The sequence below is a fragment of the Pristis pectinata genome, chromosome 1 (genome assembly GCF_009764475.1).
Source record: "Pristis pectinata isolate sPriPec2 chromosome 1, sPriPec2.1.pri, whole genome shotgun sequence".
In the NCBI taxonomy this organism is placed as follows: Eukaryota; Metazoa; Chordata; class Chondrichthyes; order Rhinopristiformes; family Pristidae; genus Pristis; species Pristis pectinata.
Genome location: NC_067405.1, coordinates 142,233,578 through 142,258,502, shown reverse-complemented (window position 1 = coordinate 142,258,502; position 24,925 = coordinate 142,233,578). Strand labels below are relative to the sequence as shown.

Here is a 24,925-nt window from a genome sequence, read left to right as displayed (position 1 = left end):
TGTCCTCATGGAGCTGCTGTAGAGATGGTCGACAGCTTCAAATTCCTATGCGTCCATATCACCAGCAACCTCCTGGTCCCGCCACACTGATGCTGTGATCAAGAAAGCACATCAGCATTAATACTGAGGCGTCTGAGAAGAATTGGTTTGTCCTCGAGGATTCTCTTGAACTTCTACAGATGCTCATAGAAAGCATCCTGATGAGTTGCATCTCAGTATGGCAACTGCTCTGCTCTGGACCAATGGAACCTGCACAGAGTGGTAAACACTGCCCAGTCCATCACAGCCTCATCACTTCCTTCTATCCTGTCCATCTTCATGGTATGTTGTATCAGGAAGACTAGTAGTATTGTCAAGGCTGCCTGCCACCATGCCCATTACCTTTTCTCTCTTCTACCTTCTAGGAGAAGATACAGGAGCTTGAAAGCCTGGACTCAAGACCAACTTCTTCCCCACTGCTATCAGACTTCTGAACCATTCACCTCTTTCACATCCCCTTCCCAGTGGTGCTGTTACGTTCTTGAACCCTTAATTCTACCTCTTCCCTTATTGTCAGCTTAGCATTTGAGTTTGCACTGCTTTACTTGGCATCATACTGTTGTTTTGCATTCATCGCTGTATTGCTGTATTTGTTATTACTATGTACACTGTTTACTCTGTAGGCTTCAAGCAAGCAAGGAATTTCATTGCGTCCTGGTGTATATGATAAACTATTCGAATGCGATTTATAAGTCACATGTACATCAAAACACACAGTGAAATGCATCTTTTTGTGTTACTGAGAATGTGCTGGGGGCAGCCCGCAAGTGTCGCCACTCTTCCAGCGCCAACATAGCATGCTCACGACTCCTAACTTGTATGTCTTTTTTTGGAATGTGGGAGGAAACTGGAGCACCCAGAGGAAACCCACGCAGACACGGGGAGAATGTACAAACTCCATACAGACAGTGGCCGGAAATGAACCCAGGTCGCTGGCACTGTAGTAGCAATATGTTTGCTTTAGTTATGGTCCTGTTAGCTCTCCAGCATCACCAGGATTAGGCAAAGAAGCTGAAGGAAAGGCCACCACGTCAGAGTGATATGAAAGAGGAGGAGAAGTGAGCTACTAACCAGGAGAGAACATCTCCAAGAGTCTTCCAGGAGCAACCTATCTCCATCTGAGGAACAATGCAAACAGCATTAATCACTTCTGGAAATCAAAGTGTGATACATCCACAGATTTCCTTTGTCCATAACGAGTATTACTTCAAAGAACTCCAGTAAATTGGTCAAGCATGAGTTCCCTTTCACAAAACCATGTTGACTTTACTAATTACCTTGAATGCCCTGCTATTACATCTTTAATAATAAGTTCTAACATTTTCTCTATGACAGATGTTAAACTAACTGGCCTGTAGTTTCCTACTTTTGTCTCCATCTCTTTTGGAATAGCTGAGTTGTATTTGCTCTTTTCCCACTCAAATTCTATAGATTTAGGGAAGTTTCAATTGATGAAAATTGAAATCCATTCATCGAGTATCTCATTAGCCAGTTTCAAGACCCTAGGATGGAATCCTTCAGGACCCAGAGACTTGTCAGCCTGCAGATCCAAAGATTTACTCGGTACTAATTCCCTGGTGGTTATAATTTTCCAGGATCAAAAAATAAACTACCCATTTCCCCACCGGGTGTCCTTTTCCCACTTATCCAAGCAAATTTGGTCTTTGATCACCTTTCCATCCCTCCCCCCTTTGCAACCCAGACTCATTACCCTCCCCCACCTGGTTCCATCTGCCCATCATCGCTTCCTTACCTGGTTTCACCTATCACCTACCAGCCTCTGTCTCAACACTCTCCTCCCTCTCCCTCACCTGGCTCCATCTGCACATCATCCCCTCTTCATCTGGTTCCACCAATCACCTTCCAGCCTCTGTCTCCCTCCTCCTTCTCACTTCTGTATGCTGGCTACATTCCATTTACACTCTCAGTCCTGAAGCAGGGTCTCGACCCGAAATGTCAACCATCCCTTTGCCTTCTCAGATGCTGCTTGACCTGCTGAGTTCTTTCAGCAGTTTATGTTTTTGCTCCAGATTCCAGCAATAAACTGCTCTTGTGAATCCATTGTAATCTTCCTGATTTTTCTCTCTCTCCTTTATCAGTTCCTAATTTACAGCTGTCTCCAGGATGTTTCTTGAATCCTCTATAGTGATGCAAAAATACCTGTTCAGTTGCTGACTCCTTGTTTTCCGTAAATTCCCTAGAATCATTTTCTATGAAAATGAAATCAGTTCTGACAAAGGGGCCCAGACCTGAAACTTCAACAGTTTCTCTTTCCACAGATTCTGCCTGCTGTGCTGAGTGGTTTCAATATTATTTTCTAGTATTTCGCTTACTACGGGACCTGAATTCACTTTGTAACTCTTTGCAGATATCTATAGAAACTCATTTTCTGTTTGTTTTCATATATTTTTGGCTAGTTTTATCTTGTACTGTAAATTTTCCTCCCTTATTCATTTTTTGGTTATTTTTGCTGTTTTATATTCTGTTCAATCTTCTGATTTCTTGCCCAGTTTTGCACAATGTTATGCTTTCTCTTTAAGTTTCTTATGATCTTTAACTTTATTAGTCAAGGAGTGGGGACTTCAGCTCCCTGGGTAAAGAGCAGCGAACAATGTGGGCATATGGATTTGTTAGGCTTCACAACTGATGTACCCTGCTAGTGTTGTACTCAGTCAAGTTCATTGTCAAATGCACAAGTACATGTGTGCACAGGTGCAATGAAAAACTTACTTACAGCAGCATCACAGGCACACATCAGAAACACAATATTTACAAGAAAAACAAACCAAGATTAAAATTAAGCACAATTTTTACAAGAACACAATTAGAACAAAAGAAGTCCATTTTAGTGCAAAGTGATCAAAGTGGTAATAGTGTTGCTAAACTGTAGTGATTAGGGTTATGCAGGTTGGTTCAAGAACAGAATGGTTGAAGGGAAGTAGCTGTTCTTGAACCTGGTGGTGTGGGACTTCAGGCTTCTGTACCTCCTGCCTGATGGTAGCTGCAAGAAGGTGGCATAGCCTGGCTGGTGGGGATCTTCGATGATGGATGTTGTCTTCAGGGCAGCGCCTCCTGTTGATACTATCGATGGTGGGGAGGAATATGCCTGTGATGTTTAAGGCTGAGCCTATTACTCTCTGAAGTTTCTTGCATTCCTGTGCATTCGAATTGCTGCACCAGACCGTGATGCAACCAGTCAGGATACTTTCAACAGTACAGCTGTAGAAGTTTGTTAGAGTGTTCAGTGACATGCTGAATCTCCTCATCCTCCTAAGTAAAGACACATGCACGCTTTTCTGATGATTGCATCATGTGCTGGGCCCAGGACAGGGCATCCTTATCTGCCAATTCTGAGTCTTTGTCAAAAGAAAAACCTGTTGTTCCCTGAACACGAGGATCGTTTGTAACCATCAATAGTAGATCCTCATGAGCAATGCAATCCACTAAGACTCCTACAGCCTGCTGTATTTCAACCTGCTGTGCCTCAGGATAAAAATTAAGTCCCTCAGTTAATGGTGATTCCAGTGTGAAGTCCTGTCATGTTGGAGCACAAAATTACAGCCCCTGCCATGGAACCATGAGGAATATTTTGGATATTGCTATTAGGATCCTTGAGGTGCAATTCTGCGGACATGTAGTCCTCTCCAGCACAGGACTCCCTCTTGTCATTGTTTGCCGTATCCTCTACGATCGCAGAAGGGTTACAGTGCGTAAGGCAGACACGTGCCTGTTGAGTCTTTCCCAGCTCCATGTGAGCAGTCCAGCTCCTTCCACTTCCCTATCCTTTCCAAAAGCCCTGCAGATCCTTTCCTTTCAGTTATCTTTTCAGCTCCCTTTTGAACATTACAGGTTGAATCTGCCTCCTCTATTATCCCTAGCAGTCCAGGCCTTTGGTGTAAAGGAACATTTCTGCATGTTCTTTTGCCAATTATCATTATTCTGTGTCCCCAGATTCTTGACACATCGCCTTGATGACAATGTTTCTCTGAACCTTCTGTCGATGTATTTAATGATTTTAAATACCTTTTACAAGATTCCTTTGCAACCTCCACTTCCCAGGAGATCAACCTCAGCTTCTCCAATGTGTCCATGTAACCATGTCCCCTTTTCCTGGAATCATTTTGGCAAATCTCTTCCGCATGCTCTTCAGAACCCTTGCATCTTTTATAAAATATATTGACCAGAACCAGGCACAGTATTCCAGCTCCCATGAAATAAATATTTTCTGAAACAAGTTTGATGTCTATATTTGAAAAGCCTAGAATGCCTTATGCTTTTTTTTTTAAAAATCACTTTCTCAACTTGCCCTGCTTCTGATGAACTATCGGCACAGGCAGCCCTAGATCTGTCTTGTACCCTTTGAAAATTATCCCCTAATTGCTGCTTTGTCTCCATTCTTTCCATCAAAATTATATGTTTGCATTTCTCAGATTTAAACTTCATTTGTCACTTGTTCACTCATTCCACCAGCATATCTATGTCCATTCCGGTCTTTATCATAGAGTATGCTTACTGTGCCATCCCGCGCCCGCACTTGGGGAAGTCTGATCACCTAGCTGTACTTCTACTCCTGGCACACCGGCAGAGACTGAGGACCGCAGCATCAGTGGTGAGGACCGTGAAGGTATGGTCAAGGGAGGCAGAGGAACGTTCACAGGGCAGGACCACGCTCAGGGATTCATCTTCGGATCTGAATGAATATGCCATGGCCATCACTGACTTCATCAAGACCTGTTTGGATGAGTGTGTGCCGTCAAGATCATACCGAGTTTTTCCCCAAACCAGAAGCCCTGGATGAACCAGGATATTTGTAGTCTGCTGAGAGCTAGATCTGTGGCGTTCAAGACTGGCGATCCAGAACCCTACCAGTCCAGGTTTGGCCATCGTGAGAGCGATAAGGCAATTCTGTGTGAAGTTAGAGACGATGAGGTACACGACAGCTGTGGCAGGGTTTGCAGGCCATTACTTCCTTTAAGGCGAAACCTAACAGCATAAATGGCAGTGATGCTTCAGTCCCCAGTGAGCTCAACACCTTTTATGCACACTTTAAAAGGGAGAATAATACTACACCTGTGCAAATCCCCACAGCACCTGTCGACCCTGTGATCCCTGTCTCGGAGGCAGATGTCAGAACATCCTTCAAGAGGGTGAACCCTAGCAAGGTGTCAGGCCCCGATGTACCTAGCTGGGTGCTGAAAATCTGTGCTGACACACTGGCTGGAGTGTTCAAGGTCATCTTCAACTTCTTACTGCTGTAGTCAGAGGTTCCCACCTACTTCAAAAGGGCATCAATCATACCAGTGCCCAGGAGGAGGAGAGTGAGCTGCCTCAATGACTATCGCCCGGTAGCACTTACATCTACTGTGATGAAGTGCTTTGAGAGGTTGGTCATGGCTAGAATTAACTCCTGCTTGAGCAAGGACCTGTACCTGCTGAAATTTGCTGACTGCCACAGCAGGTCTACAGCAGACGCAATCTCACCATCATCCCCTCAGTATTAACCAACAAGCTTCAAAACCTGGGCCTCTGTACCTCCCTCTGCAACTGGATCCTCGACTACCTTATCGGGAGACCACAGTAAGTGCATATCAGTAGTAACATCTCCTCCTTGCTGATAATCAACACAGGTGCACCTCAAGGATGTGTGCTTAGCCTACTGCTGTACTCTCTCTGCATATGACTGTGCAGCCAAGCACAGCTGAACCGCCATCTATAAATTTGCTGATGACACTAATGTTGTTGGCAGAATCTCAGATGGTGATGAGGAGGCATACAGGAGTGAGATAGGTCAGCTCATTGAATGGTGTTGCAACAACAACCTCGCACTCAATGTCAGCAAGATCAAGAAATTGATTGTGGACTTCAAGAAGGGGAAGTTCGGAGAACACGCACCAGTCTTCATTGAGGGGTTAGTGGTGGAAAGGGTGAGCAGCCTCAGGCAGCAAACGAAAGGGAATCCAAAAATATTCTACAGGAAAAGAAAAGGTCTGCATGAGTAGAGGCAGGAACAATTGGAGACCAAATAAGAAATTCACTTATGGGGGCAGAGGGCTTACAGGAGGTACTACACATTTATCTTGGTATTGGTTTATTATTGTCATGTTTACTGAGATACAGTGAAAAACTTAGTTTTGCATGCCATCCAAACAGATCATTTCAGAACACAAGCACATTGAGGCTCTCTTTGTCTTCCTTTTCTTAGTTCCCCTGCTTAACTTCCTGTAATCAGCCTTATTCTCACTTGTATTAACTTGGCATTCATTGCATGGTTTTTTCCTCTTTTAATTTGCTCTTTTTTCTTTGGTGATCCAAGAAGTTCCGGTTTTAATTTCCCTTCCTTTATCTCTCATGTGAATGTATCCAGACTAGCCAAAACATCTCACTTTAAAGACCTCTCATTGTTCAATTACAGTCTTGCCAGTCAAGTTTTGATTCCAGTTTATCCAGGCCAAATCTATTCTCATCCCATTGAAATTGACCCATCTCCAATTGATTATTTTTTTACATTGCAGTGGTCTATATCTTTTTCCATAGGTATTCTATACTCTATGATAATATGATTACTGGTTCCTCGACATTCCCTAACTGTTACTTTAGTACAGTACTCCAATATGATCCATCACATTTCTCATCACCATGTCCAGTAATACAGCTTTCCTTTTTGGGCCACAACTGTACTACCAAGAAAGTTCTGCTGAACACGCTTCCGATACTCTTCAGCTTTTCCCCTTGCGTTATTAGTATCTCAGTCTAATGTTTGGATAGTTGAAATGACACTTTACTCTGTACTGTTATTGTTTTTACCTGTACTACATCAATGCACTCTGTACTAACTCAATGTAACTGCACTGTAATGAATTGATCTGTACGATTGGTTTGTAAGACAAGCTTTTCACTGTACCTCGGTACAAGTGACAATAATAAGCCAATACCAACACATCTGTCAATTCTTTGTAAGTTTGTTCTTCAACATCTACTCCACTAGTTGGTACCTGTTGAATTGTCGCAGTAGAATAATTACATCGCTGGTTTTTTTCTTTTTTTTAAAGAGATTCTTCCTTTGATTGCTCCAGAATATCTTCTCTTCAGTCCTGGAACATTCTCCTCACTCAATAACGACACAACTCTCTTTTCTTACCTTCCCCGTCTTTTCTGAATACCTTGTATCCAGGAAATTTTAGATCCAATTCCTGCCTTTTTTCCTAAATCTTGCCATCACAGGAGACCTTTACTGCTTTGCAACTAGTGTCAGCAGGGGGGCCTTTCTTGTCTTATCAGTGACCAACTACAGATTAAAGATGTTTGTTTCTCATTTTCTGCCTGTTATTCCTCTTCAGCTGTGTGCTGCACAAAAACAGACATGAATAAAACGCTTTACTTACTTGGCGTAAGAAAGAAGACTTATTTTTATAATACACATTGTACTGTGAAATCATCTTTCAGCATTTTATACAGTGAATTTCTTCAGAGTGCAGTAACAATTAATTTGGTTGGCATCCACACTGTGCTTGCACTATGCTTCGAACAGCAGGGAGATGGTTTACTGATTCACCTGTCTTTGGATGGTATACATGGGATGGCTATCTTGACACATGTAGCTGAAATTGCAGGGCTATCCGTCTCCACTACAAGTCCTTATGCAGTTGGGGATCAGCACCCTCAGTCATTTTAAGTCTTTGCTCTGTGTTCAGATGGAGAATTAATAGTGGTGTTGTGACATTGTGAAGGCACTCCCAATCAAGCAGTATTCCCGACTTAAACATCTGGCAACTTCCTTCCAGCTTTTCAACTTTGAGCTGAGGCTGTGGTTTAAATTTTATAAATTCTGAACTTTGTTATTAAAGCAATGTCAAACTGTAATAAAGCTAACCTTTGAGCCAATAAATCTTTTTGCAGTGTGTTATATATTAAGGTGCTCTGAACTGACAGGAGAGTAACAGTAAGACTGCTGGTCCGAGCTGTTAAGTATTGATCATTGGATGGAAAGTGTGTTAGCTGCAGTTGAAACCCATTATACTTTAAACATAGGAACTGTCTTTTATTGTTAAATCACATTTTACGGTTAATGGATTTAGTGCTGTGAAAACTGAGTTGGACAGGGATGTATGTGCTGGATGTCAGATATGCACAGCATCTCAAAACAAATGTGTTTGTGTGTGAATGGTCTTTTAAATCGCCCTTCACTTTTACTATTTAATCACTGCATGCTGGACACATAGAATCACTCATTGACACATTTTGCGTCCTATGCAGCCAATGACTCCATACTTCCTTGCTTCCTCGTCTCCAGTCGAGTCATTCTATGTGGTTTGCTGCCAGTGTCCTGCACAGGCCAATGCCCCTGGTTTTGGAGTTGCCACATCACACAGACAAGTGGACTAGCTAAGATAGTCATCTTGGTTGGCATGGACAAGTTGGGCTGAAGGCTCTGCTTCCGTGCTGTACAACTCTATGACTCATCTGGAGTGGTGTTGCAGATCATCTCAGTCACTTTAAGTCTTTTCTCTATGTTCAGATGGAGGACAAATAGTGGTGTTGTGACATTGTGAAGATAATGGACAGGTACATGGATGGTAAAGGTTCAGAGGGATATGGGCCAAATGCGGGTAAATGGGACTAGTTCAGGAAGACGCTTGGTCGGCATGGACTGTAAAAGGTAGCTGGAAATGTAAGGGTTAATGGTGTGCAGCTATTATTTCTTCAACCATGGCGTGATATTGCTTCAACCATGGGGTGACTATAGTTATGACTGCAAGATGTGCAGGTGCTGGTGAGAAGCAAAGAAGTGCTTAAGACGCACCTTGTTTTGCTAAAAGCTTACTGTAAGCGACTGCCCTAGTATGTGCAACTTCCCACGGAGGCTTCCCACGAATTAACTATAAAAAGAAGGGACACTAACATGTAAATCTCTGAGTGGGGATCAGTACAGAGCGCGGGTTACACTGTTTACTCTTTCTCTGTATCCCTCACTCCCGCTAGCGTTAAATAATAAAGCATTAATTATACACTCCTTGGTTCTGCTGTTGTCTGCTTTATTACAGTGTGGGTTGACTTTCATAGGATGAGTTAGGCTGAATGGCCTGTTTCCATGCTGTACACCTCTATGGCTCAATAATCCATGGTTTGCTTCTCCTGATGTACACAGCTGACAGTTATTTGATGGCCCTGTGATTTCATGAGAAAGTTGCCTCTGCTAGTCTCACCCTCAATCTGTTCAGAGTGTGCCATCTGTATCATTTGTAATTGAAACCAGATGCTGACTCGTCACTGAGGGTATTTTCTTGCCAGCTGCATTTAATAGCTTTGTTCCCTAGTGTCTCATTCTTTTGGCCAGAGGGTGGTTCTGGCTCATTCTGGTGATGCGGTCATTTAGTACAGCAGAGAAAAACACTTTCTCTGCGCCAGATGTGCTGACCAATGTGATTCCTTTCTTGTACATGCCAGTCATTGTCACCAGCTACTTCCTTCCCAGTATTAGGAGCATTATGCCGAATAGTACGTACAGGTACCAAGGTCACTGCTGCTGCCTTTGTACGGCACAAGACATCAACTGAAGCGACTGTTTCGATCAGTCTGTTTCAGCTTGGTTCACTTTCCTCATCGAGGCCATATCCAGATGTGGGGAGTCGGGGGTCGTGGTGATGGGTGGGAGGCGGGGGCATTTTATATTGTAATGAAACACTTTAGCATGAGTTCTTCTATCACTCAGTCCATTCTACTATGGCCCATAAGTTTAGTTTATTATCCCCTATATTCCCATAGTTTATGAACTTTGTGTGCAAGCAGCTTGTGGCTTTTAAATCTCTTGGGCATCCCCCTTCTCAAATCTGCAGTCATCAATTGACAGTGCATATAGCCATTATCATCTATCTTTATTGTTAGCGTCTCTGTTTGATGCCCAAGATGTCAGGAAGTTCGAGCATTGTGTTAAAATTGTGCAGTCTGTAATGAATCTCAGTGCAGTATTAAAGATCGCTTCGTCGAGCACCTTCGCTCTGTTTGCCGTAACAGGCAGGATCTCCTGATGGCCAGCCATTTTAATTCCACTTCCCATTCCCACACTGACATGTCTGTCCACAGCCTCCTCTTCTGCCAAGATGAGGCTGGACGAGATTAGGGGAACAACACCTCATATTCTGTCTTGGTAGTCTCCAACCTGATGGCATCAACCATCGATTTCTCTAACTTCCAGTAACCACTCCCCTCTGTTTCCACCCCTCCCCCCACCGTCACCCCTTCTCTTTCCCCTCCCCTGCCCTTTCGATCTGTCCGTCATCCACACCTTCCTCCCTCCTCACTTCCCTTTATTCCATGGTCCACTGTCCTCTCCTATCAGATTCCATCTTCTTCAGCCCTTTGTCACTTCACCCATCACCTCCAATATTCTTGCATCATTCCGACTCTCCCCCTCCTTCACCTGACTTATCCCCCTTTCACCTGGATCCACCTATCACCTGCCAGCTCTCGCTCCACTCCTTTTTATACTGGCTCCAGATTTTCAGCATTTGCAGTCTCTCTTGTCGCACTATTAAAAATGGTGTCAAGTTTATTTAATGACCACTTCTGCAACAGATCGGAGTGTAGTATTTTGCTGGGGCATCTACCACAATGATCTGAGCAGTTTAAAGTGAGTACACCACATGCTTCCTGTTTGTGATCATGTTCATGCCAAGCTTCAGGACCATGTTTCAAAGCAGAGACCCAGCTCCTCTCCACCTTCATCTTGTGATGCAATTGTTTGTGTCCCTATCTGTCACTGCTAAATTCTCGGCACATAACTCAAATCAATACTTTTGGCATCCCTTCTCAGCTTTAAAGGTTTTGAGATCCAAATTCCTTTATACAGGCAAATTAGTGTGAAATATTGCACACTTGTTTACAGATTTCATGGTATTGCAGAATTCAATCACAAATACATGAAGATAATACTATTACAATAGAATTTGTTTCTTTTCAGCCACTGTAAAGCCGCACTGTCCCCATTGGTGCAGATGTATTTGATTTTGCTTTATGCAAACTTGTTGACCCCCTGCTAGTCTTTGGATAATGTTCACAGGCACCCATCAAAAAGTTGCAACAGAAAATTGCTCTCTTCTTTCCCAACTTCTTTCTTCTTTTAAGAATCGTTCTGTTTGAACTTTGGAGCTTGTAATATCTGAAGTATTAAGTCTCGTTATTTCTTTTAAAAAGGAGTTGAAGAAACGGGATAAGATTGATGAAGTGGAAGGGGTGAAGAGTAAACTTTCAAAATCTCAAGAGGAAAAGTTCCTGGTAAGTTAATATTTTGACTGCTTGCATCTCTCTGCCTGAGAAATTGTTCCAGTGGTTTTTGTTTTGGAAGTATTTTGAATGGCAAATTACCTTTTCAGACAACAAGGTTGTTATTTATTTAATAAATAAATGTTATTTATTTAATTTTACAGTATTGGAGCAGACCATTTGACTAACACTACATGAAATTTAACTTGTCCCTTCAGTAGGCATGTATGTTTGGGAGTATTGGAGGTACAGTCTTTCAGATGAGGTATTGAACCAAGGCTCCAGGTGGCACTATTGGAAGATCATGGTTGTTCTCTGACATTATTCTTGCAGCCAACAGCAGCAAGCAGAACCAATTGACAGGTCATTCATCTTCTTTGTTTGTTGGACCTTACATTGTACAAATTGACTGCAGTGTTTGAGGACATAAGTAACCTCATGCCAAAAGTAGTTTAGTTAGATGTAGGAATAGATCAGTCTGGAGTCCTTTAAAAGGGACATGCCCTTGTTTCAGGAACTAGGTAATGTTTGAGTTATAGAGGATACATTGATATCAGCTGGAACAATGCATTGTCTCCTAGAGTGTTGCTTGATGTGCTAAAGGAAGTTGTGATTTTTTTTTGAAAAGGTTGCAGGGATTTCTGTCGTTGCTACTACGGCTTCTGGAAGTGACTTGGTTAGGGAGGTGTTTAATAATATATGTGGTTGCACTGTGTCTAGGTACAAATAGCCTGGCGTGTTTTCTGCCCTCTTTTACATGTCTGTGATTTATGTACAAACTTAGTTATGTCTGCTTCATAGCATCACAGAGTCATTATGGCACAGAAGGTGGCCACTTGACCCTTTGAGATCATACTGGTGCTCTGTGGAGCAATCTAGTCCCTTGCTCTATCCCTGTGGCTTCCACCGCTCTTGTAAGCAGTGAAATCTGCATTGCTTCAATCTTGTATTGTAAACTAATGCAAACAGTTTTTCTTTGACTATTTTATCTTAATCTGTCATAATCTTGCATGGCCTCTGTCAAATCTCCCCTCAACCTCTTTTGCTCCAAGGAGAATAACCATAGTTGGCAAGTTTGTTTACACAGAGAGTGGTAGGTGCCTGGAACTCACTGCCAGGGGAGGTGGTGGGAACTGATACGATAGCAAAGTCTAAGAGGCATTTAGATAAGCAAAGCCTCCACATACTTCCCATAATGGGGTGATCAGAACTGCACACAATACAACAAATGCAGCCTAATCAAAGCTTTAGCAACAAACAATCTGCTGGAGGAACTCAGCAGGCTGAGCAGCATCTGTGGGAGGAAAGGGAATTGTCAACGTTTCAGGTCGAAACTCTGCATCAGGACCTGAAACGTAGACAAGTCCTTTCAGAAACATCGACAATTCCTCTCCTCCGGCAGGTGCTGCTCAACCCGCTGAGTTCCTCCAGCAGATTGTTTGTTGCTTCAGGTTCTAGCATCTGTAGTCTCCTTTATATAGCTGCAGCGTGACTTCCTGACTCTTATACTGAATGCCCTGACTGATGAAGGCAAGCATGCCACACGCTTTCTTTCTGACCCAATCTACTTGTTTTGCCACTTTTAGGAAGAAACTCCATAAATTACTGTTAATTTGAAATAAAAATATTATCTACCTTTTGACAGATGACAATGGGTTAATTATATGCTGGTGTAATTTCTACTTAAATTCCCTCTGAGATCTGTTGCTCAGTGTGCAATGAGGTTGGTGCTCAAAATACTACAATCCATCCAGGCCATATACTATTATTACAGTGTGTGTTTCAAGCAGCATGTGTTTGTGATGAAAGTTATGAAGGGTGTTTTGTTCTTATTCAAGTTATTTGACTTTGCACAATTATTTGGAAGATACAATATTGCAGTAGCAAATGATGCTCATGGAAGATCATTTCATTTTAATATTGGTGAAATTTATATCAAAACTATGTTTATTAATGTTTATTTCTATACCAGTTAAGAAATATTTTCTACAAGTTGTATGGTAGCTGTCCAGTTGAATTGGAAGATTTAGATGTTGTGCTCTAAGTTCAGAGTTTTTATTTGTAAGCTTTTATCTTTTCAAATGTACCATCAAATATATTTTCTCTGTCTGATGATTCAGTTCTTTTTGTGTCAGATAGAATTGAATTATTAAGTAGTCTGAGTTGTACAGTGTAAAGACTCTTGAGTCTGAATTAGACACTTAAACAACCTTGATTTGAATTAAGTGGTTGAATTGGGTGAATATATTGTTTTGATTTTCTTTTTGAAGCATTCAGCTGCATTTTGTTGTCTGAAGACTCGTATACCAGCTTAGACAGCTGTGACCCCATCACCCACAAAAGGCTGGTTTCTCAACGTGATAACTAAAACAACAGGTTGAAAATAAAATCCTTCCTTATAGTTTGAATTATTCATAACTTTTATTTTGAAATAATATGAATTGTGGAATAGGTGCGATAGATTATTTAAATAGTGTTCAGTTTATTGTTACTTGTCACACCTCACTTTCAATAGCCAAAGGTCCCACGGTTGGTTTGATGGTCAGTATCAAGTCTTGGAAACACTTCATTAGTCATGCCGTGTACATGATTTGGAGCCTACTTCAAACTTGGAGCATGGTAGAGAACAAGAATTTCATAAGAGATGAAAGAGTTAGGCATTGGGCAGTGAGAGAATAAACAAAGTAGAAAAAGAAATAAAAAAAAATAAATCAATAGTTATTGCAGAAGCATGTTTGGAAATTAATTGGTTTAATAAGTTTTACCAAAAAAACAATCTGCCGGACGAACTCAGTGGGTCAGGCAGCATCTGTGGGTGCAGACGGATCATTGACCTTTGGCTTGAGACCATGAATCAGCCCTCAACTATCCCTTTGCCTCAACAGGCACTCTCAGTTCCTGCAGCAGTTTGGAGACACAAGAGACCGTAGGTGCTGGAATCGAGACCCTTCGTCTGGACTTATGCACGGTCTTGACCTGAAACATTGACTATCCATTTCACTGCACAGATGCTGCCTGACCTGAGTTTCTCCAGCATCTTGGTTCTTGCTAGCCCAGCATCTTGTTGTTTGCTTCTGCAGTGGTTGGTTTTTTGCTCCAGATTCCAGCATCTGCAGTCTCTTGTGTTTCAAATAATTTTTGCCAGTACTTTAGCAAATGAAGTCCCCCAATAAAAGTAGTGGAAGATTTGAGATACTGATGTCAGGAAAGATGCTATCTTTGAAATCTTCTGTCTTGGTTTCCATTCAGCTTAAATTGAAGGACACTGAAGTGTTTTGTGACACTTTCCCTATAATTTTGAGAACTAGGGTAAAAATGAGTGGTCTCCAATTTTGGTAGAACGTGCAGAGTTGAGCTAAAAGATGTACAATTTTGTGTAGACACAAGAGATTGCAGATTCTGGAATCTGGAGCAGCAAACAATCCGTTGGAGGAACTCAGCGGATCGAGCAACATCTGTGAGAGGAAAGGAACTGTCGATGTTTGGGGTCGAAACACTGCATCGGGACTGAGAGTGGGGAAGTGAGGTCATCTTGCCTCTCCACTCTCTTCTTTTTCAATCTTTTTATTAATTTTCAAATTAATACAGAATAATACATATAACATCGGTAATTATAATACAAAGAGATCTGGAGGATAATCATGACATATATAGTCATAAAGAATAAAAAAAAGGTATGTTCTAAGCCCCACGGTTTCTGAGTAAATGAATATATTACAAAAAAAACGAGAAAGAAAAATATTTATTATATTAAAAAAACCCAAATTGAAAAAAAAATTATAAGTAATAAAATGAAACAAATTAGAAATAAATTTCAGAAGAAAAAAAAACTGGACTGATATTTCTCAATGAACAAAGAGCATTATTATGTCATCAACTCCGCTCCTCTAAGTTCAAAGATTATTGAAAAGGGATCTATATCATATTGAATGAATGGACTCCAAACTTCCGCAAATTTAAGCGAAGAATCAACAGTGCCACTCCTAATTTTTTTCTAAGTTTAAACATGATATAGTTTGAGAAAACTATTGAAAAGTAGTGGGAGGTATTGAATCCTTCCATTTAAACAAAATGGATCGCTTGGTCATTAATGTAACAAAGGCAATCATATGACAAGCAGCAGCAGATAAGTGGCCAGATTCCATCATTGGTAGCCCAAAAATTGCAGTGATTGGGTGAGGTTGTAAATCAGTATTCAATACAGTTGAAATAATATTAAAAATGTCTTTCCAATATTTTTCCAAAAGAGGACAGGACCAAAACATATGTGTCAGGGAAGCCACCTTCGAATTACATCCACCACATATAGGATTTATATGGTGATAAAAACGGGCTAACTTGTCCTTCGACATATGGGTCCTGTGAACCACCTTAAATTGTATCAAAGAGTGTCTGGCACACATTGAAGATGTATTAAGCCTCTCCACTCTCAGTCCTGATGCAGTGATTTGACCCGAAACATTGACAATTCCTTTCCTCCCACAGATGCAGTTTTGTGTAGTCTTGTTAGATCCGTTGACTGCCCTTAGAGGTTCATTACGCTATTAAAGAATGCCTAACATCTTGTGCACAAACTCAGCAACCTCTCATTGAAAATTTATGATACTGGAACTTATCCTACAGTCAATTATACTTTAATTGATGCTTGATTTATTAATCTCGGTCTAAAAATATTAAATGGGCTTGTGCAATTTACAAAGGAAAGTACATTTTTCAGACACAGCTGAACTAGCATCTCTTCTCAGGACTGGTCACGTGCAACACAGTTCTGTGTTGCTTTCACAGTGATGTCAAGTTGGAAATATTACCCACCTGTTAATCTTCTCTCTGTTACATGTTAAGCAGTGACAGAGTTTCTAAAACTCAAATTGCTGTAAATTTAGGATCAACGTGGGAACTTTTGAGATCACCTGTAGTTTTTGTAATGGGTGCAATATAAATGTATTGTCATTTAGTTATGAGTCACTCATGATTCATCCAGTAATTCTACAATTCTAATGTAATTCTGAAATTCTAAAGAACATATTGTACAAGTTGCAATCTCTGATATAATTACTGTTCTTGGGCACATATGCATCATTTATATATAGATTATAAAGAATGGGTTCTTTTCAAATACAGGCAATTAGATCACAATTGCAGAATTACTAGGGGAAAATGTATTCTGGTATTGTGCTTAAATAAAATGTTTTTTTGTGCTAATGGATCTTTGAAGTTATTAAGCTTCCTCAATGTGTAAATGTATGTAGAATATTAAAGTGGTGATACTGTGCTGCTTCTCTTTCACAAATGAACAAACAGCAATAATGTAAAATCACTGGAGGGATTATCTTTATTATGGCAGTTGTTTCAACTGAATTTTAAAATCATAGTCAAATAGAACTCATTGGTCCATAATTTGCTGTAGGAGTGAATATAAAAGTCTACCGTTAATTAGACAATTCCCAGCACATTGAGGTTTTTAAATGGCAAGTTATTGAAAAAATAAGCTGATAACATCAACATTGAAAACTGAACATCTGGGACCCAAATGAATGGGGCAAGCCAATCAAATTATTGAAAGAATTAATAGTATAAATACTAAGAAGGCAGTGTAAATTAAAATGGGTGAATTCACATCTAGATAAGGCTCAGAATCAGAAATAGGAAACAAAATATTGGAGAAAAGAGATGAGGGAAAGTAATTGAAAAACTTTTTTAAAAAATGCAGGCAGCCCCTGCGTTATGGCCACTCGGGTTACAGAAATTCGCCCTTACAGAATTCAGAAATCACTACCCAAAATTTTGAGATAGGGACTAAAATTCATTCTCGCAGAATTTATGTGGGGAACAAAATAAATCAACACAATTTATTTTGTTTCAGCTGGCTTTTCTCGCTTTTTGCTTTTCTTGATGTTTGCACAGATAATGCAATTTTGTGTTATGGAAAATCGTGATACTGCCTATTTTCTAGGAATGGAACCCCCCTGCACCCCCCCCCCCCCCCCAGTAACACAGGGGTTGCCTGCAACTCTAAACCTGAAGGAATAAAATCCTGCACTTTTAATGGCTAATACATGGAATGCCAGTTGACTGGAAATAATGAACACATCACCTTGTTAAAAGCACACCTGGACTGGTTGGACTAGCCTTCCACTTTCTGTAGCGAATGTCTTGGTGCAGAAACAGTAACTTCATATGATTCAGAGGTAAATCTGATTGCAAGGTATTGTCTCTGTGAAGCTGACAGCAAGATGGTATGTCTCTGAGAGCAACTTTTGTATTTCCACCATTAACCTGGCATCTGTCCCTGCCTAAAGCTGCTATAGTCTTTATTGCATTGACAGCAAGTGAGAATTGACCCAGTTGCTCAGGTAAAGTTATTCTATGAGAAAATCAGAATGTGTCAACAAAAATAGCACAGGACAAAAACTTTGAAAAGGGCAAATCCTTCATGAAAATTGTGATATGTGGTGCGGTTAAGGGTTGGAATGGGATGAGTGTAGAGGAATGGAACAGAGTGACCATTGCCTACTTCCTAGCCAGGAAAGTTCCTAGAGCACCACAGCTTGGCTTCTAGCTCAAGGGAACCGCCTTACTTTACCACTGACATTTTGCATTTGGTGGTGCAAAATGTGAAGACAGTGAAGAAAGTTATCAAAATTTACAGGGGGATCTTAAGTGGGCCAAGGATTCGCAAATGATGTTCAATCTAGATAAGTGTGAGGTTTTGCATTTTGGAAAGTCAAATCAGGGTAGGACTTGTACAGTGAACGATAGTGCCCTGGGGAGTGTTGTGGAACAGAGAGACCTAGGAGTACAGGTACATGGTTTGCGGAAAGTGGTGTCAGAGGAAGACATAATGGTGAAGAAGGTGTTTGGCATGCTGGCCTTCATCAGTGAGGGCATTGAGTATAAGAGTTGTAGCGTTATGCTGCAGTTGTACAAGATATTGGTGAGGCCACACTTGGAGCACTGTGTGCAGTTTTGGTCATCCTGTTTTAGGAAGAATGTCATTAAGCTGGAAAGAGTGCAGAGAAGATTTATGAGAATGTTGCCAGGACTTGAAGGCCTGAGTTATAGGGAGAGGTTGGGCAGGCTAGGACTTTATTCCTTGCAGTGTAGGAGACTGAGGGGTGATCTTATAGAGATGTAAAGAATCGTGAGGGGCATAGGTAGGGAGAATGCGCACAGTCTTTTGCCCAAAAAGAGGGAAGCAAAAACTAGAGGGCATAGGTTTACGGTGAGAGGGGAGAGATTTAAAAGGGACCTGAGGGGCAACTTCTTCACGCAGAGGGTGGTGGGTACGTGGAATGAACTGCCAGAGAAAGTAGTTCAGGCAGGTACAATAATGACATTTATAAGACATGTGGATAGCTGTATGGATAGGAAAGGTTTAGAGGGATATGGGCCAAGCATGGGGAAATGGACTAGTTTAGATGGGAATGTTGGTCAGTAGAGATGAGTTGGGCCAAAGGGCCCGTTTCCTTGCTCTATGACTCTATTGTACATTAGTGATTTAATGGTTCATCTGGTATAGCTTTATCATTTGCACATAAGTGTGTTGAAGCTACTTAAACTCAATTCATCTCGCCCTTCCCAGCCAATAAACGAGGGAGACCCTTAGCTGAATTATTCATTCAAATCCGTATCTGCAGGGAAAGGATCATGTTGGGTTCCCCTTAAATTTATCACTGGCAGTACAGAAGCACATTACACTGATTTCCATCATGCATGAATAGGATTTTAGTTCATTAATTGGTTGACAATTAATGCCCTCTGAAGTGGCTTAGCGGAGCTTTTCGGCTGTAGATTAACTCTCTACAACCATAACAACTGGTATTTAGATTAAAACTTCAATGTTTTATAATGTCCATTGACACTGCACTGTAAGAAGATGGGGCGTCTGTGGTGAGCAGCTGTGACCTCATGGTATCACCTGTGTCTTAAGAACCGATCTTTGAAAACCCACTGGACATCTTGTCAGGGGTTGATTGTTCTCTATTCCGTCTGAGCATTCTGCTAGGCAACTGCTTTGAAAGACAAAAGAAACTGATGTCTTATCTGTAGTCCGAAATACACAATTCCTATTAAATCTGTGGTCTAACCTCAGGACAATTACCTGGAATTTTCCAATGAGGGCAGTGGTCGGGTTCACATCCTCGATCGCCTGTGAGCAACATGGAGTAGTGTTTGCAGCGTAGTAATTACATCTTGAACACTCATCTTTCTTTTTGTACTGTTTAAGATTGAGCAAGAGCTCAGCCGCACACGACGAAGGTTGGACCAATCAGAAGGAAGTCGGGAAACGCTTGTCAGTCAGGTGCGTGATGCTCAGTTCCTAATTAAGTGATGACTGAGAAGAAATTCTCTTTTATTTTAGTTTATTCTCAGGTGCTGTATGCATCGTGCAGCCTCTCTTAAACTCTGGCTATAATTTACAAATTGGAGAGATATTGTTTGGCTGTTAATCATCTCCATGCAACACTTCAGGAATTGTTCAATATTAGGCTGGTGCTTAAACCAACATATTACAGCTGACAACAATCTGCTGGAGGAACTCAATGCATTGAGCAGCATCTGTTGGGAGAGGAATTGTTGACATTTCAGGTTAAACCCCTGCATCAGGACTAAGGGTGGAGAGGGAAGGTGGCCAATAAAATAAATAGGCCAATGGCCAATTTTATGTTGCAGTCGTATAAGTCATTGGTGAGGCCGCACTTGGAGTACTGTGTGCAGTTGTGGTCACCCTGTTATAGGAAAGATGTGGTTAAACTGGAAAGAGTGCAGAAAAAATTTATGAGGATGTTGCCAGGACCAGGAGGCCTGAGTTATAGGGAGAGGTTGGCCAGGCTAGGTCTGTATTCCTTGGAATGCAGGAGAATGAGGGGCAACCTTATAGAAATGTTTATAATTATGAGAGACATAGATAAGGTGATTGGTAGCAGTCTTTTCCCAAGAGTAGGGGAGTCCAAAACTGGGGGGCATAGGTTTAGGGTGAGAGGGGAAAGATTTAAAAGGGACCTGAGGGGTAACTTTTTCACGTAGAGGGTGGTGAGTATATGGAACGAACTCTCAGAGGAAATGTTTGAGGCAGGTACAATAACATTATTTAAGAAACTCTTGGATAGATACATGAAGGAGTGGGGCTTGGAGGGATATGGGCCGAACGCAGGAAATTAGGACTAGATGGAAGGGCACCGTGGTCAGCATGGACTGGTTGGGCTGAAGGGCCTCCATCTGTGCTGTTTTGTTCTATGACTCAAATAAAAAGAGGAGAGGGAGAGGGATGGACCGGTAGGTGATAGGTGGACTGAGGAAGGGTGTGGGGTTGACTGGCAGGTGGAGCTAGGTGGGGTGGGGGAAGGGGTGGATTTGGGAGACAGAGGCAGGTGGGTAATAGGTAGAAATAGGCAAGGTGAAAAAAAGGGTAGATGGAGCCAACTGGGAGAAGGGGAGGGTGAAAGTAAAGACAAGAGGCTGGTGGGTGATATACAGGGGCACAAAGGCAACCAATGCTGGTTGATAAGTAAAGAAAGTGATAATGGGAACTATTTAGGAGTGATGCAGGGCAGGCAGAACCAGATGGGGGAGGGGATCCGGTTAGTGAAATGTGTGGGCAGTAGGTAGATGGAGCCGTGAAGGGGAGGGGGACAAAAATGGGTGGTGGGGGGCTGTAGGGAGTGTATGGGAAAGGAAACAAAAATGTGCTATAGGAGGATTGGAAAAGGGGCGGGGGCGGGGGGGGGGGAGAAGAGGGGGAAACATAGGAGGTAAGGTTTACCTGAAATTGGAAAGTTAGAGGTTGTATTTGCTCATAAGGAAAGGCTTATAACATTGCCAAAATACAAAATCAACCATCTTGGGGATAGAGAAAATTTCAAAATTCATCAAAGGTGGACCTAGCTGACGACTCATAACCATTAAAGCAGATCCTTTTCCCCATCCCCCACCCACCTCCCTGTCTATCGCTCGTTCTGAACCTCCGGATATCAAAAGGTCGTGGCCTGAGTTTCCCCACAGGACTTGCATCCACAGTATGCTGTCTATGCTGACAGCTCTGTATAATGCTACTCTGTTGGAGAGGACACCTTTCAGATGAAAAGTTAAACTGAGGCCCTGTTTACCTATAGTCCAGTTTGATCTTTTAGCATCATTTTAAAAGAAAGTTTTCAGAAAAGATGAACATTGAGCTTCAAACAACATTGTTTTGCAGTTAATAGCTGTTGCACAAATTAGCTGTGGTGTCTGATGTTGCTGACAGAAGGACTGCTCCATGGCATCAATAAAATCTGTTACTGTACTCAACGTTACTGGATTAATTGAATTTTATTTCAGTCATTGTCGCATTGAGCTCATGACCTCTATCTTGATTGTCTAGAATTTTTGCAGTTATGGTGACATTCTTCAAGGTTTACTGTGTACCCATTAAAAATCAGGTGTCTGTTCTTGTTACAATGGATTCCAGGTCCACTGTGTTGCTGGAGAAGTTCATCTTGTATCTTAAAGTACTCTCTACAGTAACAGTTTTGGCTTTTCCTGTGAGCCCTCTCCATTTTCCCTTTTACTTCTGGATTCTGTGTATGCCTGGTGTTGCAACAGATCTGTGAGCTGAAGTGCAGTGACTTTAGCCAGTGAATGATGTGCATAAATTTGCTTGACAAATATTCTGCTGCAAAGGTTTGGCCACCTGTTGACTGGGATTGGGAACGACAACTATCAAAGCTAATTTTCACATAAATCTCTATTGACATGTACTTTGGAGGGAAGAGCTGAATAGGGGATTATTGAAAAGTGATTTTCTCCCGATTAATAATATTTAAAAAATTTAATTTTCAGGATCAGGGTATCATTGGCAAAACTGGCATTCAAACCCCCCCCCCCCCACCCCCCCTCCCCTTTCTGACCTGGTGCAACCTGCCCGTCATCCTTCACCCCTCCTTGGTCCACCAATCACCTTGGGCTTCTGTCTTTCCACATCCCCTCTCCTCTTTATACTGGCCATCTCCCCTCTCCACTCTCAGTCTGGATGCAGGGTTTCGATCCGAAACCTCAAAAATTCCATCCCCCCCCTCAGATGCTGCTCAGTCTGCAGAGTTCCTCTGGTAGATTGTTGCAGCATTTATTTTCTGTCCCTACTTTCCTCTGAGAAGGTGGCGGTGAGCAACCTGGGCAGGCACAGTAGTGTAGGGCCAGGCACGGTAGTGTAGCGGTCAGCGTAACGCTATTACAGCGCCAGCGACCCAGGTTCAATTCCCGCCGCAGTCTGTAAGGAGTTTGTACGTTCTCCCCGTGTCTGCGTGGGTTTCCTCCGGGTGCTCCGGTTTCCTCCCACATTCCAAAGACGTACAGGTTAGGAAGTTGTGGGCCTGCTATGTTGGCGCCGGAAGCGTGGCGACACTCGCAGGATGCCCCAGAACACTCTATGCAAAGGTGCATTTCACTGTGTGTTTTGATGTACATGTGACTCATAAAGAAATCTTATCTTAATCCGCTGCATTCCTTCAGTGCTATTTGTTGGGGAGTTCCATGAGCTAGGCCCGGTGACGATGAAGGATTGGCAGTATAAGTCAGGGTGATGCGTGGCTTGGAGGGGAACCTGCAGGAGGTGGTGCACTTGCTGCCCTTGTCCTTCATGGTGGTAGAAGCTGTGAGGTGCTGTTAGAGTAGCTTGGATGAATAACTGCCGTGCATTTTGTAAATAGTACACACTCCAGCTTACTGTGTGCTGGTGGTGGAGGGAATGAATATTTAGGATGGTTGATGGGATGCGTCTCAGGCTGCATTTTTGGTATTGGTTTATTATTGTCAATGGTACCGAGGTACAGTGAAAAACTTGTCTTACAAACCGATCGTACAGGTCAATTCATTACACAGTGCAGTTACATTGAGTCAGTACAGAGTGCATTGAGGTAGTACAGGTCACCAGCCTTGTAAGAAGATTTAAAAGAACATTATTAGTGATAGTGACATAGAGTTTAAATTTAAGAGTGTAGAACGAGTATAGTAAAGGTAATGAGTAGATCTGTAGAGAGCAGCTTGCAATATGTCGCCACACTCCGGCGTCCTGGATGCTATTTGAGTTTCCTGTTGATGCTGCACTCGTCCAGGCAACTTGAGAGTATTTCATCAAGCTGCTGACTTGTGCCTTTTAGATTGTAGAAAGGCATCAGGAGGTGAGTTACTTGCCACAGGATTGCTAGCCTCTGAACTGCCCTTGTAGTCGTGTATTTATTTGGTGATTCAGTTGAATTCCTTGTTATTAGTGACTCTCCCAGGATGTTGATGGTGGCTGACTCAGAAATGGTATTCTCAGTGAAGGTGAAGCACAGGTGGTTAGACTCTCTCTTGTTGCCATTTATCAGCCTGAATGCTGTCCGAGTCATGGCTCATTTGCTGAGGAGTTGCAAAAAGAACTGAACTTTGCAGTCATCAGCAAACATCCCCACTTCTGACCTTATGATGGAAGGAGTCCATTATTGAAGCAGTTGGATATAGCTGGGCCTAGGATACTACTCTGAGGAACTGCTGCAGTGATTTTACCAGTTTACCAGGGTATTTTAATACGAGCAATCAAATGCTGCCTTGATGTCAGGGTCAGTCACTTTGAGAAGTGCATGCAGCTTCCTAGTTTTTAGGCTGGTTCTTTCAAGTGGCAAGTGACTTTACTGGTATAGAAAAACTCTGGTTTGTTTAGTTTTATGTAATCCCACAGAGAGGCTTAGCTCAAGGCCACTCTTTCATTGGTCGGTAAGTGTCCTTGTGCACATTCAGAGAGTCATACAGCATGGAAACAGGCCCTTCGGCCCGACTCATCCATGCCAACCAAGATGCCATCTAAACTAGTCCCATTTGCCCATGTTTGGCCCATATTCCTCTCAACCTTTCCTATCCATGTACCTGTCCAGATGTACTTCACATCATATAGCTCAGTGATAATAAATCTGATTCTGATTTTAAATGTTGTTATTGTACCTGCCTCAACTACTTCCTCTGGTAGCTCGTTCCACACACGCATCTCCCTCTGCGTCAAGAAGTTGCTCCTCAGGTTCCTTTTAAATCTTTCCCCCCCTCACCTTAAACCTATGCCCTCTAGTTTTTGATTTCCCTTTCCCCTGGGAAAAAGACTGTGCGCATTCACCCCATCTATGCCCCTCTATAAGGTCACTACTTGTTTAACAGTGGCACATAGGATGAAGCCTATGACCTTGCAGATCATTGTGGAGTATTTATTTGAAAAGCAAAAAAAAAACTCCAGATAATGGAAAACTGAAATAATAACAGAAAATGTTGGATATACTCCACAGATAAGGCAGCTCCTGTAGAGGGAGAAACAGAGCTAATGTTCTGCACCATTGGACTCTTATCAGAACTAGGGAAAGTTAGAAATGAAAATGTCATACATCATGTAGCTAGCTCTCTACTACGTTCTACCAATAATTATGATCTATCACATGGCCAGCTCTGAAGCACATGGGATTTTCCAAGCAATGTTGTTGTGCACCATTTTTTTGGACTTAAAGCTTGCATCTGGCATGGCCAGTGGTAAAGTCAGCTCCTTGTGACTTTGGTGAGCCCCAGAGTCTGTTTTGGAGACTCAAGTACACCAGTACCTGAAATAGGCAGGTAAACTTCAAGACTGGTTGTT

The 24,925-nt window shown here is 42.1% G+C and overlaps 1 protein-coding gene across 5 annotated transcripts in view; it reads left to right on the top strand.

The window, feature by feature from the left end:
• Positions 1-24,925, top strand: part of LOC127576987 (centrosomal protein of 128 kDa) — a 372,768-nt gene that overhangs the window by 57,045 nt on the left and 290,798 nt on the right. For all 5 annotated transcript variants that reach the window (XM_052027856.1, XM_052027839.1, XM_052027847.1 and 2 more), the window contains exons 9-10: positions 11,230-11,310; positions 19,526-19,600. In XM_052027856.1, coding sequence (XP_051883816.1) covers positions 11,230-11,310; positions 19,526-19,600 — 156 coding nt within the window. The remainder of the gene's footprint in view (positions 1-11,229; positions 11,311-19,525; positions 19,601-24,925) is intronic.